Source organism: Myxine glutinosa, chromosome 8, assembly GCF_964187855.1.
Source record: "Myxine glutinosa chromosome 8, kmMyxGlut1.1, whole genome shotgun sequence".
Taxonomy (NCBI): domain Eukaryota; kingdom Metazoa; phylum Chordata; class Myxini; order Myxiniformes; family Myxinidae; genus Myxine; species Myxine glutinosa.
Window position 1 is genome coordinate 23475186 of NC_136268.1, and position 17506 is coordinate 23492691.

The 17506-nt window shown below is 43.9% G+C and overlaps 1 protein-coding gene across 3 annotated transcripts in view; it reads left to right on the forward strand.

Annotated features, from left to right (window-relative positions):
- LOC137432291 (interferon regulatory factor 5) overlaps positions 1 to 17300 on the forward strand; it is a 55197-nt gene extending 37897 nt beyond the window's left edge. For 2 of the 3 annotated variants that reach the window (XM_078783001.1, XM_078783000.1), the window contains 4 exons: positions 3940 to 4192; positions 10342 to 10463; positions 13528 to 15145; positions 16129 to 17300. In XM_078783001.1, the coding sequence (XP_078639127.1) occupies positions 3940 to 4192; positions 10342 to 10463; positions 13528 to 13698 (546 nt within the window). In that variant the 3' untranslated portion in view covers positions 13699 to 15145; positions 16129 to 17300. Of the gene's footprint in view, positions 1 to 3939; positions 4193 to 10341; positions 10464 to 13527 lie in introns of all 3 variants that reach the window. The other variant, XM_068124102.2, reaches the window with a different exon arrangement.
- The last annotated feature ends 206 nt before the right edge of the window (positions 17301 to 17506 follow it).

Here is a 17506-nt window from a genome sequence, read left to right on the forward strand (position 1 = left end):
TAGTGAGTTTAGGACCTTCCCATGCCTCCTCCCGTCTTCTTCCCCAAACAACAACAACAACAACAACAACTACAACTACAACAACAATTACAACAACAACTACAACAACGGCGCTGCGCGGAGGAGTGTGCGTCCTCACACCGGCTCGGTTAGCCGCCATTGACGATGCGCTCCGACGGGGTTACCACGATGGGGCTCCTTGTCAGCCCCTCGTCAAGGGCGGAGCCGGTAACCCCCCCCCCCCAGCACGCACCGAATGAGAAGCAACGTGCCGATTCCATCTGGGGCGGAGCTAACGAGCCGAGGGCGTGTCACTCCCCGCCGGATATACGCGGCCACGTACCGGACGTGACGAGAGATGCGCCCCGAGCTTGAAGAGGAAGTACCAGTCGTGACCTCCGAGCGCTGTGACCTCCCTGCATCTACTGGACCGTACAGTACCCTGTCCTTGAGCCAAGAGTGCACCTTGAGCCATCGATACCCGCTTTCCTTGCCATCAATCCCCGTGTGAGTCAGCCTTTTGTCCCGTTTATCTGTCGTCTGTTGGGGTTAATATAAGACCGTAATTAAGTGCCTATCTTACTATGCTGTACCTCTCATCCCTGTAATCTGACCTTCCGCCCTAATATAATCTCCTCCGGAGGTCTTGAGAACCGTATCCCTGGTGTCGTGTCATTTGAATCCCAGCCGTGTGTCTTTTCCTTCATTGATTTAGCATAGCGCGATTTGGTCAACGTCGGGTGGAATCGGGTGAGTTGGGAAAGAATCGGGGCAACTGTTAGGTCGCGGCAATACCACCGCTCGGTAAATAACATCTAAGCCGTGTCCGTAACAATATATATATATATATATATACCAGTAGAAGCCAAGAAACGAATTTTCAGTCCTCATGTTAAAGTTGCATGATGTCATGTCCTCATGTTAAAAACATTGCCTCAAAAATAGAACCATGACAATTTGGAGAAGATTGTCATGGGGACCGCAAGGCTAACCCCCGCTCTTGCAGGGAAAATGGCCTTAAAATGCCTGTTGTTGTTGTTGTGTATGTTAAAGTTGCATACAGAGAAACCGTCCCAAAAAAAGGAAGGGGCGCTCCGTGCCTCCCTTGATTTCCATACAATAAGCAATTTGATGTACTACAATACTCATAATGATGCTGAAATTCAGATTTAAGAATAATTACGTTTTAAGTACGAACAAAATGCATTTGCTCATTGTACAATATGTTTATTTGCTCATTATTCAAGATGATATAAAAGACTTGAAAAAGTAAGGTGGAAAAAAATTCCTGCCACTGGGTCAGCATGTTAGATTTGTATAATAATATTTTGAAGAGTTAAAAAGTGTCTATATTTTTATATATTTATTTGTGTATATATATTTTTATATATATATATTTCATTTTAAAGCAAAAACTATTGCACTTAGGTGGAATTTGTTTCGAAAGCCATTACCTAGACCAATTGGCCGATGTGTATTCGAATTTTCAGCTAGTTTCAATGTATAGTCCTTGAGATATGAGCGCCAACACATTTTGGGCGGACAGACGGACAGACACCAACGTGATTTTGAGTGTTTTCTAAATATAACTCAAGAATGCAGAAACAGACGTTGCTGAAATTTGGAACATATTACCTCGATGTACAAAGCATTTACTCCTGAAACTTTCAGCCAATTTCGTCCAGTAGAAGCCGAGAAACGTATTTTCAGTAGTCCACATGTAAAAGCTGCATACAGAGAAATGATCCCTTATATAAATGGAGGGTGCTTTGTGCCTCCCTTTGATTTAATAATATGAAATCCTTCATAATTACCCAACAATACAAGTTCATATTGTTACGTTTGTGGCAGTAGGGGATGACATACCATCGAACAGGTAGGATTGTATAGTAATAGCATGGACCGTGGCCGAGTAGGAAGCCCATCTCGATGTATGTAAGTAGAAAAACTGTGAGATTAAGGTTGTTTATGTGTTCATCACACGGGGGGTGAAGACATGCTAATTAGTTATAGGGTTTAAGATTAATCTCCCCAGTATGTGATTGCCTCCTGTGGTTTCCCCTATATTCTTACAATTATAACAAGCCGACATCGTTACCAATTATAACGGCCATAAAAACCAACATCGTTAACCAACAACAACAACTACTACCGGCATAAATGCTGACAGAAACCCGAACTTTCCCGATCAGGCTAAACCCCTGCCCCACCACCGCCGACAGGATCCGAACATTACGATTGACAAATAAACCTCACCTCGAAGGAATCTTCTTCGGCAACTAAGCCCTGCCTCTAGAAAGAATGGGGCCGTGAGGCCACTTCCCGAGTTTCAGGATTGGTCAGGGTGACACCATCGAGAGACTTTGAGAATGGAGGAGGAAGAGTCTCTCTCTCTCGTGCTGGCTTCGTGGCAGGCGGTCACTTTTCTCGTGTGCGCCTGGGAAGAGAACATTTCGGAGCTTTGTAGAGCCTTCGCCCCGTTGAAGGAGCGGGTGTTGTTTGACTCGGTGCTCTTCGGGGGAGCTGGGGACCGTGTTCTGCTGGCTGGCCCGGGATTGAGCGGGAGACGTTTGGCTGCCTGCTGCACGGCTCGGTGCGCTCGCGCGATTGACCGGCGCCATTGTTTGGGCACTTCGACGTGCGGTCCTCTCGTCGACCGACCCCACCAAAGTGCTCGTCGAGACCAAAGATGAGTGCCGGCAGAAAGAGGGGATTTTATTTTATTTTCTTTAATCATTCCCCTGTCTGTTTTGAGTCTGCATGTGGAGGTACCTCAATTAGGATATTAGATTTACCTCACGTTTCATTTTCATTCTGTGCATAATTTTTATTAAACCATTATTATTGTTGTATTTCATTTGTCGTGTCTTGTTTGCATGGTGTTGGGTTTCGGATAAAACCCCATGGCTTTTGTCCGTGCAGGTAAGCACTTTGGTCCCGCCCAGTGCGCGCCAAAAGGTACCGCCAATTTTCGGCTCGCTCGCCTCGGAGTAAAGACTGACCGGCTATCCGTCCAAGGCTGGTCTTCATCGGCCGCGGACCACTTATCAGCCGTGGACCACACCACCGCGGACCATATGTACCACTTACAACAAACAAGAACTTCCTTTGTAAACAAAACTATTATTTATACTGGACCCAAGTTATGTAATTCCCTTGAAATGAGCCTGAGGCAAACTATTGGTTTGAATAATCCTATAATGAACACAAACCCAAAAGGGTGTTATTTGAGTAGTTTATGACGAATCCATGTAGATAGCAATCACTGGTAATAAATAAATAATGAGTGATATTGGATGCTAATGCTAAAGTATTCCATGCCAGCTGATTCCTCCTCCTACATCCCCATCCCACACTTACATTCATTTCTATTTTCCCTTCTACATGTTCACTTCCTTATTATTATCACTGCAGGTATCTTATTTCACAATATTTCATTATTTCTGTGTGTTCATATTTTTAATCACAATTCACTGTTGTAGAGGGAGCTGACATTTTACAAATCATGCTTTCATTGTGTTTCCTCCACTGTTCTCATAATATGATGTATGTTTCTTGCATGTTGTGTTTGATTGATTCAAGAGTGGAAATGAACTGAACTAGAATGGTAGGCCTTTTGGTTTGGCACCTTGCCCAAATTGCTTGCATGTAGCAGCTTGGTAGCAAAAAAGAATGCATGTGGGTGGGAATGAGGAAGGATGGACAGATTTGTCCGCCTGACAACTTCCCATTAGACAGTGCAAGTAGGGAGATTAGTGATGCAACCACCAGGTCAAATTTGTAATCACATCATAGGTGTGCACTGGTGATGGTTTAAAAATAAAATGTTGCAAATCAAATGTTGAATATCGAAGACTTTTGTACCACAAGCATGCAGACAGACAAACAGCAATGTCCACGTCGACATGATCAATTTCCAACATATTTTTGTCGATGCAGATACAGCTCCCTCCTGTGGATGACATCGAGTCCGCCAGACAGCAGCGTCTCACGACGCATCTGCTGCAACACGCCGAACGAGGCCTACTTATTAGATCGGGGGATCATGGGATCTTTGCCAAACGCCTCTGCCAATGCAAAGTCTACTGGTCTGGGATGGGAGCAGAACCTGGTCTGCTTTCCGAGACAGAACCCCACTTGTTGCTTCGGGAGACTGAGACCTGCCTCTTTGAATACCAGTTTTTCTTTCAACGTGCGTTGCTTTAAAGTAGACAAAACTTCCACCTCAGTAGTTCTATTCAGTTTCATTTGTCATGCATGGATAGGCCCCAAAGCCTTAAACCTACTTATAATTTTTTTTTTTTTACAGTGATCTAAGCCTTATGGAGGGGATTGTACATATGAGCCACCTGAGACGTAAACCATACTATCCCACATCCAGTGCCAAATAGAGTGAAGTGGACCAAATGAATCATTCAATGTCAACTTCCCTTAACACCTTCTGTGTTAATGGAAGTTCTAACTAAAATGTTTGCACCTGATCATTGTTCAATCGGTAACCTGGTGTTGGCTTAACGGTTAAAGTGGCTGGCTTAAGATCCTAGGATTTTGAGTTTGAGCCCCTGTCGTTCCATTGCATTAACAAAAGGTGCGTTGATTCAGCCTGTCCTACTTCCAAAGTCGGTAAAATGAGTACCAGCCTACTGATAACATGGGCACAGCATCAGCGGCACAGCCACGCTTCCAGAAAATGATGCAACTAGCAGCCAAATGCTGCTTACGAAACAACAACATTGCCCAATCAGTGATTAGTGTGATTGTAAATGGCGGCTTGAACTTTGGATCCCTCTGTCTCCCTCTATCAAAAATAGTATCATGTGGTATAATAGCTGTTTTACTTCTCAGGGACTCGTATTTTACATGCAAGATAAGGACATGAAGAGACATTGATGAACATTTTAATTGAATACAACTGCAGGACGGTGTTAGAAGAAATTGGATGCATTGACAGTGTGTTCAGATGGGGATGTGAATCTAGAATTCCTACATCCATGTGTTCAGATGGGGATGTGAATCTAGAATTCCTACATCCATGTGTTCAGATGGGGATGTGAATCTAGAATTCCTACATCCATGTGTTCAGATGGAATTGCGAATCTAGAATTCCTACATCCGTGTGTTCAGATGGGGATGTGAATCTAGAATTCCTACATCCATGTGTTCAGATGGAATTGCGAATCTAGAATTCCTACATCCGTGTGTTCAGATGGAATTGCGAATCTAGTATTCCTACATCCGTGTGTTCAGATGGAATTGCGAATCTAGAATTCCTACATCCGTGTGTTCAGATGGAATTGCGAATCTAGAATTCCTACATCCGTGTGTTCAGATGGAATTGCGAATCTAGAATTCCTACATCCGTGTGTTCAGATGGAATTGCGAATCTAGAATTCCTACATCCGTGTGTTCAGATGGAATTGCGAATCTAGAATTCCTACATCCGTGTGTTCAGATGGAATTGCGAATCTAGAATTCCTACGTCCATGTGTTCAGATGGAATTGCGAATCTAGAATTCCTACATCCGTGTGTTCAGATGGAATTGCGAATCTAGAATTCCTACATCCGTGTGTTCAGATGGAATTGCGAATCTAGAATTCCTACATCCGTGTGTTCAGATGGAATTGCGAATCTAGAATTCCTACATCCGTGTGTTCAGATGGAATTGCGAATCTAGAATTCCTACGTCCGTGTGTTCAGATGGAATTGCGAATCTAGAATTCCTACGTCCATGTGTTCAGATGGAATTGCGAATCTAGAATTCCTACATCCGTGTGTTCAGATGGAATTGCGAATCTAGAATTCCTACATCCGTGTGTTCAGATGGAATTGCGAATCTAGAATTCCTACATCCATGTGTTCAGATGGAATTGCGAATCTAGAATTCCTACATCCGTGTGTTCAGATGGAATTGCGAATCTAGAATTCCTACATCTGTGTGTTCAGATGGAATTGCGAATCTAGAATTCCTACATCCGTGTGTTCAGATGGAATTGCGAATCTAGAATTCCTACATCCGTGTGTTCAGATGGAATTGCGAATCTAGAATTCCTACATCCGTGTGTTCAGATGGAATTGCGAATCTAGAATTCTTACATCAATGTGTTCAGATGGAATTGTGAATCTAGAATTCCTACATCATGTGTTGAGATGGAATTGCGAATCTAGAATTCTTACATCAATGTGTTCAGATGGAATTGTGAATCTAGAATTTCTACATCCATTTGTTCAGATGGAATTGTGAATCTAGAATTCCTACATCCATGTGTTCAGATGGAATTGTGAATCTAGAATTCCTACATCCATGTGTTCAGATGGAATTGTGAATCTATAATTCCTACATCAATGTGTTCAGATGGAATTGTGAATCTAGAATTCCTACATCCATGTGTTCAGATGGAATTGCGAATCTAGAATTCCTACATCCGTGTGTTCAGTTGGAATTGCGAATCTAGAATTCCTACATCCGTGTGTTCAGATGGAATTGCGAATCTAGAATTCCTACATCATGTGTTGAGATGGAATTGCGAATCTAGAATTCCTACATCATGTGTTGAGATGGAATTGCGAATCTAGAATTTCTACATCCATTTGTTCAGATGGAATTGCGAATCTAGAATTCCTACATCATGTGTTCAGATGGAATTGCGAATCTAGAATTTCTACATCCATTTGTTCAGATGGAATTGCGAATCTAGAATTCCTACATCATTTGTTCAGATGGAATTGTGAATCTAGAATTCCTACATCCATGTGTTCAGATGGAATTGTGAATCTAGAATTCCTACATCCATGTGTTCAGATGGAATTGTGAATCTATAATTCCTACATCAATGTGTTCAGATGGAATTGTGAATCTAGAATTCCTACATCCATGTGTTCAGATGGAATTGTGAATCTAGAATTCCTACATCATGTGTTGAGATGGAATTGTGAATCTAGAATTCCGACATCCGTGTGTTCAGATGGAATTGTGAATCTAGAATTCCTACATCCATGTGTTCAGATGGAATTGTGATTCTAGAATTCCTACATCCGTGTGTTCAGATGGAATTGTGAATCTAGAATTCCTACATCCGTGCGTTCAGATGGAATTGTGAATCTAGAATTTCTACATCCATGTGTTCAGATGGCGATGTGAATCTAGAATTCCTACATCCGTGTGTTCAGATGGAATTGTGAATCTAGAATTCCTACATCCATGTGTTCAGATGGGGATGTGAATCTAGAGTTCCTACATCTGTGTTCAGATGGAATTGTGAATCTAGAATTCCTACATCCGTGTGTTCAGATGGAATTGTGAATCTAGAATTCCTACGTCCATGTGTTCAGATGGAATTGTGAATCTAGAATTCCTACATCCATGTGTTCAGATGGAATTGTGAATCTAGAATTCCTACATCCATGTGTTCAGATGGAATTGTGAATCTAGAATTCCTACATCCGTGTGTTCAGATGGAATTGTGAATCTAGAATTCCTACATCCGTGTGTTCAGATGGAATTGTGAATCTAGAATTCCTACATGTGTTCAGATGGAATTGTGAATCTAGAATTCCTCCATCCGTGTGTTCAGATGGAATTGTGAATCTAGAATTTCTTCATCTGTGTGTTCAGATGGCGATGTGAATCGAGAATTCCTACATCTGTGTGTTCAGATGGAATTGTGAATCTAGAATTCCTACATCCGTGTGTTCAGATGGCGATGTGAATCTAGAATTCCTACATCCGTGTGTTCAGATGGAATTGTGAATCTAGAATTCCTACATCCATGTGTTCAGATGGGGATGTGAATCTAGAATTCATACATCCATGTGTTCAGATGGAATTGTGAATCTAGAATTCCTACATCCGTGTGTTCAGATGGAATTGTGAATCTAGAATTCCTACATCCATTTGTTCAGATGGAATTGTGAATCTAGAATTCCTACATCCATGTGTTCAGATGGCAATGTGAATCGAGAATTCCTACATCCGTGTGTTCAGATGGCGATGTGAATCGAGAATTCCTACATCCATGTGTTCAGATGGAATTGTGAATCTAGAATTCCTACATCCGTGTGTTCAGATGGAATTGTGAATCTAGAATTCCTACATCCGTGTGTTCAGATGGGGATGTGAATCTAGAATTCCTACATCCATGTGTTCAGATGGAATTGTGAATCTTGAATTCCTACATCCATGCGTTCAGATGGAAGTGAATCTAGAATTCATACATCCATGTGTTCAGATGGAATTGTGAATCTAGAATTTCTACATCCATGTGTTCAGATGGCGATGTGAATCTAGAATTCCTACATCCGTGTGTTCAGATGGAATTGTGAATCTAGAATTCCTACATCCATGTGTTCAGATGGCGATGTGAATCTAGAATTCCTACATCCATGTGTTCAGATGGAATTGTGAATCTAAAATTCCTACATCCATGTGTTCAGATGGAATTGTGAATCTAGATTTCCTACATCCATTTGTTCAGATGGAATTGTGAATCTAGAATTTATACATCCATTTGTTCAGATGGAATTGTGAATCTAGAATTTCTACATCCATGTGTTCAGATGGGGATGTGAATCTAGAATTCCTACATCCGTGTGTTAAGATGGAATTGTGAATCTAGAATTCCTACACCCCTGTGTTCAGATGGCGATGTGAATCTAGAATTCCTACATCCGTGTGTTCAGATGGGAATGTGAATCTCGAATTCCTACATCCGTGTGTAGAGATGGGGATGTGAATCTAGATTTCCTACATCCGTGTGTGCAGATGGGGATGTGAATCTAGAATTCCTACATCCGTGTGTACAGATGGGGATGTGAATCTGGAATTCCTACATCCGTGTGTTCAGATGGGGATGTGAATCTCGAATTCCTACATCCGTGTGCTCAGATGGGGACGTGAATCTAGAATTCCTACATCCATGTGTTCAGATGTAGATGTGAATCTAGAATCCCAACATTCATGTATTAATATGTGGATATGAATCTAGAATCTCTCCATCCATGTATTAATATATACATGTGAATCTAGAATCCATACATGCATGTGTTCAGATTGGGATGTGAATCTAGAATTCCTACATCCATGTGTTGAGATGTAGATGTCAATCTAGAATACTTACATACATGTATTAATATATACATGTGAATCTAGAATCCATACATACATGTGTTCAGATGGGAATGTGAATCGAGAATTCCTCCATCCATATGTTCAGATGTGAATGTGAATCTAGAATTACTCCATCCGTGTGTTCAGATGGGAATGTGAATCTAGAATCCTGACATCCATGTGTTCAGATGGGAATGGGAATCTAGAATTCATACATCCATGTGTTCAGATGGAAATGTGAATCTAGAATCCATACATCCATGTGTTCAGATGGGAATGGGAACTTAGAATTCCTCCATCCGTTTGTTCAGATGGGAATGTGAATCTAGAATCCATACATACATGTGTTCAGATGGGAATGTAAATCTAGAATCCCTACATCCATGTGTTCAGATGGGAATGTGAATCTAGAATCCCTACATCCATGTGTTCAGATGGGAATGTGAATCTTGAATCCTGACGTCCATGTGTTCAGATGGGAATGGGAATCTAGAATCCCTACATCCATGTGTTGAGATGTAGATGTCAATCTAGAATACTTACATACATGTATTAATATATACATGTGAATCTAGAATCCATACATACATGTGTTCAGATGGGAATGTGAATCGAGAATTCCTCCATCCATATGTTCAGATGTGAATGTGAATCTAGAATTACTCCATCCGTGTGTTCAGATGGGAATGTGAATCTAGAATCCTGACATCCATGTGTTCAGATGGGAATGGGAATCTAGAATTCATACATCCATGTGTTCAGATGGAAATGTGAATCTAGAATCCATACATCCATGTGTTCAGATGGGAATGGGAATCTAGAATTCCTCCATCCGTTTGTTCAGATGGGAATGTGAATCTAGAATCCATACATACATGTGTTCAGATGGGAATGTGAATCTAGAATTCCTCCATCCGTGTGTTCAGATGGGAATGTGAATCTAGAATTCCTCCATCCATGTGTTCAGATGGGAATGTGAATCTTGAATCCTGACATCCATGTGTTCAGATGGGAATGTGAATCTTGAATCCTGACGTCCATGTGTTCAGATGGGAATGTGAATCTTGAATCCTGACGTCCATGTGTTCAGATGGGAATGTAAATCTAGAATCCCTGCATCCATGTGTTCAGATGGGAATGGGAATCTAGAATCCCGACATCCATGTGCTCAGGTGTCGATGCCAAACAGCTTACAATGCTTTGCTAACATTTCTTCCCCATACCCATCCTCCTACAGAACTGATAAACTTTCTGGAGGGTCGCTCGTTGGTCCTTCCTGAATACCGAATCTTGCTGTGTTTTGGTGAGGAATGGCCAGACCCAAATAAGCCCAAACACAGGAAACTCATCATGGTGCAGGCAAGTCCAAGGCCACTCGTGTGTGCAATCAGGGCACACTTGGCACTCAGCATTCATTAATTCCTCAGCATAATAGGAAATGATCATTAATTTGATATGGTGTCGTCACAAATCATACACAGCATTGTCCCTATGTCATTAAAATTTTGGCCTTGTAAATTTAATAAACTACAGAGTGGCCTGAAAGTCGACTTTAAACAGGATGTCCCGTCTGCCAGCATTAGTTGATGTTAAAAATCCAACGGTGTCTTTCTTGAACAGTAAATGAGTTATCTGCAGCACTCTGAAGGCGTTTTAAATTTTAATTATAATTTAAAGCTTCAGTCAAACATTCGGCCGCGCCAGCGGTTCATGAAAGACTTGGGCCAAGTAGTCAGGTTCACTATGTTTTTTCGTTCAAAATTTTTGGAGATTAGCAAAACTATACATTTATGGAATATTCAGAGCATGAGGAATCCAAAAATTAATGTTTACATTTGCGGAGACACCTTTGCGAAAATGACACTCAGGACAGTGATGAAGATCTGTAAAAACATATTCCTGAACGGTATAGATTGAGTACATCCTGTGTATAGGACGTATAGTTCAATCTGATACTAACAAGGCTGCTTTCTTGCTTTATAAACCCATACCTATAACTTCAAAGGACTTGCAATATCATGTATTATGTAATACAGTTATATCACAAATATAAAGACAATGGTTTTCAATTACCTTTGTTGTTGCTTTTCTATAATCCTGAGCACTATTTTGAGGCCTTTATTGGATTCCTTGACCCAGAAAACATAGGATTAGCATATTTAATTAAGTCTCTAGGTTGACTAGAAGCCGAGATAGCGCAAAATATGTATTTTATAGCGGCCATTTTGAAAATCCAAAATGGCGGCCATGCAGGTGTCTGTGCAAATGCCAACATTGATTTTCGGATTCTCCATGCTCTGATGATTCCAAAAATGTACAAGTTTGCTAATCTCAAAATTTTGAACGAAATTATATTTGTTAACATAGTGAATGAACCTGACTAAAGTATACGTGCCGAATGATCCGCTGATCCAAACCTAATGGGAATATGATGTCAGGAGGAGAGAGTATATACTTTTACATGAATTAAAAGGACATTAGTAGACGACAAATTGATATAGCATGTGGGATTTGCAATTGAGTAGTAGGCAATAATGATTCTCGGCCGAAGCACCCAACCAGATTGTTCCCCACCGACTAACGGATAATTCCATTTACTGTGAATGTAAATAGGCCAACCTGTACTCACAGGCCAACCTGTGAATAATTACATCAGACAATAACTGACAGAAAATACTTTTACAGGTAATAAAATGGAGACCATGCACATTGCTAAGAGCCAAGTTTACAAATGATCACAAAAAAGTTTCCTCTTTTCAGAAATATAAAAACAACCACTTGTGGATCGGTTGTGCCCCCTGGTGTGGTTGGATTTATTTGTTTGGGAATGTTTGGGAATGAAATGATCCATCCATTAACCACTGATCTGTGCCCAAGGGAGTGGGTACTGGCACCATATTTCGCTCCTCGAGGGAGCGGGTATTACTAGTCCTGCACATTTCCCCCTTTTTCACATCTACTGTATTGGTTCTACGTGTGTTTATTGTTACGGATTCGTCACTTCCGTCATTGTGGTTTTCATCCACTGTAAGCATTTTTGGTTCCATGTACTATTATTGTCTGGTGTTGGGCTGGCGGCTAGGGTGCCAGCTTAGGATTACCAAGGATCCTGGGTTCAAATCCCGGTCGATCGCTGAATTAACGCCAGGGGGGTTGACTCAGCCTGTCATCCTTCCGAGGTCGGCAAATTGAGTACCAGTACACTGGTAATTCCCTGTTTATCGTAAAAAGGCGACAAACAGGGTTGGCGGCAGGAAGGGCATCCGGCCGTAAAACATTGCTTCAAAAAGGGGACCAAAAAACAACAACAACCACGGTCCCCGAAAAGGCCAACCCCCGCGAAAAAATGGCCTCTAAACGGTGGTACTATTATTGTTATCGTTAAAGTGAAATGGAGATAACTGTTTTCAAAAGGTAAAAATTAGTGTTTTAAAAGAAACCGGAAACCGGATCGGGAGAAACCGGAAGAAGAAGAGGAGGAAGAAAAAAAAAGGCGGAGCAAGTGATGTCGGGAAGAAAAGCCGAGCTGCTTTGAGATCTCGAGGAGACGCTGGCGAACGGGGTCACGAGCGAACTTTGGGTTTCCTGGGAAAGGGATTCCTGTGACAGAGTGGTTATCGCTGTGACAGATAAACCTGCGTGTCGGGTTTTGCGGTTGATTCCGAAGAGAATCGTTGGAGAGCAGGTACGCCTCCAGTACGGGCCCGCCCGCCATTTCGCCTCGCTCCCGCCATTTCGCATCGCTCCAGCCTTTTCACCTCACTCCAGCCATTTCACCTCACTCCAGCCATTTCACCGCACCCAGCCATTAGCCTGGTTTGCGAGTGTAACGTGGATTTCGATTGGGAATTTGTGGTTCTCCGTTTGGGAGCCGCTGAACGTTCATACCCGAAGGTGTGATTTCCCAGTCGCCTTTTGGGTGCACCTTTGTGCCTCTTTGGCAGCGTTGACTGTCAGCCGACTTGGATTCTGGTCTCGATTCGACATTTTTCTTGCGATCACCGGAGCGTGGATCGACTTTGCTTGGTGCCGGGACAGTGACTTTGGGAATGTTCTTTTCGCTCACTTGGAGCACAGTGAGTTATTGAATAAGAAACTGATGGTACCATCTTCGGAATTATATGGTATTTTTGTGGTGCAATTGAAACATATTGTACTTGTGCTGTTATACTTGTGACCTTAATACAATACTTGTTTTTGGTAACAATTGGTTGGTGTGGTTTCACCAATGGTCATTGACACACATTATAACACATCTTTCTGCCGTGACTCCTTTCGGGGCTCGGAGGTACACCGTGACCGGGGTTTGGGGAGGAGCACGTAACAGTATCCTGAGGAGAGATGGTACTGTAGTTTTGTAGTGTTTGGTACAAAATGGCAGTCCCCAATGTACCCCGATCGCTCACGGTCATCTTTTGTGCAGGTGGTTCCAACGCTGATGCGGATGCTGAGCGAGATGGCGAGCGGCGTGTCACTGTCTTCGCTCTCACTCAACTCCGACCAGCTCCAGATCTCGGGCCAAAATGACAACGATCGCCTTGTGCCCTTCGTAAAGGCCCTTCTGCAGACTCATGCCAACCTGCATACAAGCTGAGGCCTTCTGAGCAGAACATCATACATGTTCTTCATGGATTCAAATAGTGAACTCGGTGATGTGACCTATCTCTTCTTGCTTCCTCTATTTTGTAATTGTTTTCTTTCTGTCGATCCTTGCACGTTTGGTTCTTTCTAATCAAATTATCAATGAACACCGGCGACAGAATCGGCCATTATTACACTGTGGGCCTTCGCAGAAGGAGACCACTAATATAACTTGGCCCGATCACAGTGTAACGTACTGTGATTCAGTACAAAACATATCACTCCCAGCCATATTTTTGCCACAATGGCTGTTGTCTCGAGAGCGATAGTTTCTAACAATGCACCTGGTACATTCATTTTGCTGTTAATTGGGAATTAGCCTGGTGTTGCTTTAACGGTTGAGGTGGCTGGCTTTAGATCTTAGGGTCTTGAGTTCAAACCCCGATCGTGCCGTCGAGTTAACACCAGGCGGGTCGACTCGGCCTGTCATCCTTCCGAGGTCAGCAAAACGAGCAGCAGCTACTTGGTTAGGGGGCACTGCATCTGCAGCACACCTGCATCCCCAGAAAACGATGCAGCCAAGCAGCCACAGGCTACATAGGAATGAATGAATGAATGAATTTTTTGGAAATTTTGAAGAAATAAATAGATCTACTGGACCTCGCTAATGCTGTATCTTAATTCTCATTTATATGTGCATTTGTATTTATCTTAGCAGCATAATTGTTTCGAAAAGCCTGGTGTTGGCTTAGCGGATAGGGTACCGGCTTGGGATCCGAGGATCCTGGGTTCGTTGGCTTCGCGGTTAGGGTGCCGGCTTGGGATCCTAGGATCCTGGGTTCGTTGGCTTAGCGGTTAGGGTGCCAGCTTGGGATCCGAGGATCCTGGGTTCGTTGGCTTAGCGGTTAGGGTGCCGGCTTGGGATCCTAGGATCCTGGGTTCGTTGGCTTAGTGGTTAGGGTGCAGGCTTGGGATCCTAGGATCCTGGGTTCGTTGGCTTAGTGGTTAGGGTGCCGGCTTGGGATCCTAGGATCCTGGGTTCGTTGGCTTAGTGGTTCGGGTGCCGGCTTGGGATCCTAGGATCCTGGGTTCGTTGGCTTAGTGGTTCGGGTGCCGGCTTAGGATCCTAGGATCCTGGGTTCATTGGCTTAGCGGTTAGGGTGCCAGCTTGGGATCCTAGGATCCTGGGTTCGTTGGCTTAGTGGTTCGGGTGCCGGCTTGGGATCCTAGGATCCTGGGTTCATTGGCTTAGCGGTTAGGGTGCCGGCTTGGGATCCTAGGATCCTGGGTTCGTTGGCTTAGTGGTTCGGGTGCCGGCTTGGGATCCTAGGATCCTGGGTTCGTTGGCTTAGTGGTTCGGGTGCCGGCTTGGGATCCTAGGATCCTGGGTTCATTGGCTTAGCGGTTAGGGTGCCGGCTTGGGATCCTAGGATCCTGGGTTCGTTGGCTTAGTGGTTCGGGTGCCGGCTTGGGATCCTAGGATCTTGGGTTCATTGGCTTAGCGGTTAGGGTGCCGGCTTGGGATCCTAGGATCCTGGGTTCATTGGCTTAGCGGTTAGGGTGCCGGCTTGGGATCCTGGGTTCATTGGCTTGGCGGTTAGGGTGCCGGCTTGGGATCCTAGGATCCTGGGTTCGTTGGCTTAGTGGTTCGGGTGCCGGCTTGGGATCCTAGGATCCTGGGTTCGTTGGCTTAGCGGTTAGGGTACCGGCTTGGGATCCGAGGATCCTGGGTCCGTTGGCTTAGCGGTTAGGGTGGCAGCTTGGGATCCGAGGATCCTGGGTTCGTTGGCTTAGCGGTTAGGGTGCCGGCTTAGGATCCGAGGTTCCTGGGTTCGTTGGCCTAGCGGTTAGGGTACCGGCTTGGGATCCTAGGATCCTGGGTTCGTTGACTTAGCGGTTAGGGTGCCAGCTTCGGATCCTAGGATCCTGGGTTCGTTGGCTTAGCGGTTAGGGTGTCGGCTTGGGATCCTAGGATCCTGGGTTCGTTGGCTTAGCGGTTAGGGTACCGGCTTGGGATCCTAGGATCCTGGGTTCGTTGGCTTAGCGGTTAGGGTGCCAGCTTGGGATCCTAGGATCTTGGGTTCGTTGGCTTAGCGGTTAGGGTACCGGCTTGGGATCCTGGGTTCGTTGGCTTAGCGGTTAGGGTGCCAGCTTGGGATCCTAGGATCTTGGGTTCATTGGCTTAGCGGTTAGGGTGCCGGCTTGGGATCCTAGGATCCTGGGTTCGTTGGCTTAGCGGTTAGGGTGCCGGCTTGGGATCCTAGGATCCTGGGTTCGTTGGCTTTGCAGTTAGGGTGCTGGCTTGGGATCCTAGGATCTTGGGTTCGTTGGCTTAGCGGTTAGGGTGCCGGCTTGGGATCCTAGGATCCTGGGTTCGTTGGCTTAGTGGTTAGGGTGCCGGCTTGGGATCCTAGGATCCTGGGTTCGTTGGCTTAGCGGTTAGGGTGCCAGCTTGGGATCCTAGGATCATGGGTTCGTTGGCTTAGCGGTTAGGGTGCCAGCTTGGGATCCTAGGATCATGGGTTCTTTGGCTTAGCGGTTAGGGTGCCGGCTTGGGAACCAAGGATCCTAGGTTCGAATCCCGGTCAATCACTGAATTAACACCAGGGGGTTGACTCAGCCTGTCATACCTTCCGAGGTCGGCAAATTGAGTACCAGTTCACTGGCAATTCCCTGTGGGTCGCAAGAGGCGACCAACAGGGTTGGCAGCAGGAAGGGCATCCGGCCATAAAACATTGCTTCAAAAAGGGGACCAAGGTGCCCAAAAAAGGCCAACCCCTGCTCTGCGTGGAAAAATGGCCTCCAAAGGTGGTTCATATAATTGTTTAGAAAGCAACATTAAAATACAGTAGATGTCAAATTTAATTCTGAACAAAATAAATGATTTTTTTTTTAATACCAAAAATAGAGTGAATATTCCAATTTACACCACCAACAAAAAAGTTACTTTTAAGTATATTGCACATGCACATGGTGCTTGAAGTTCTCTCAATAATCTTCTTATCCTGTGGTAAATATACCACATGTTTTGCTTTTAGAATCAATGTTAATAAGGTAAATTTATCAAACTTATTGGGCTGTCAGGATAGGTTGGAGGTATGCACAATCACCTCTAAGCTATCTATCCTGGGTTCAAATGTCAACCCAGTTACAAACAGTCACACCTGGTGTTCCGCAGGCATGCATCAATGGACGTTAAGCCGGAGGACCCGTCTGCTAGGTCTAGTCGTTGGTGGACGTTAAAAACACCTGGGCGTCTTTCGCAAAGAGTAGGCGAGTTATCGCCGGCACCCTGAACAAACACAAATTACATGGAAAGTGTACCCAGGAGAAACCAATTGAGCCAATGATTTGGAGTCGTGAGAAACCCCGAGTTGTACCATAGGCGGACAGATCGCACCAACGATTGGTGGAGATTATACGTAAACTAAGTCTGGATGATTTAATACAGAAAACTAGTGGAGAGAAAAGTCTATGTGCAATTATAGGTCAGTGGGGCATTTGTTAAGATGTATTATTTGAGAAAATGGAAAGTTGTATGGGAAATGAACAGAATGCATAAAATGGCAAGAATGTTGAAATGAGAATAAAACATTTTTATACAACATGGAAAAAGCAATTTTTACATTATTTCATTTGGCACATTCCTTTGGTTTCAAGGTGTGCAATTTTTGGAGAGGTTGGTCCGGTTTGGCATGAAAATCTGGTGCGGGGTTAGCTTTGGTACCTTTCAGCTTTGGCCCCTGGTACGCGTGACGTCACCAGTGACATCGGTGCCACGTCTTCGACAAACAATCATCATCACATACCTTCAAGCTGGT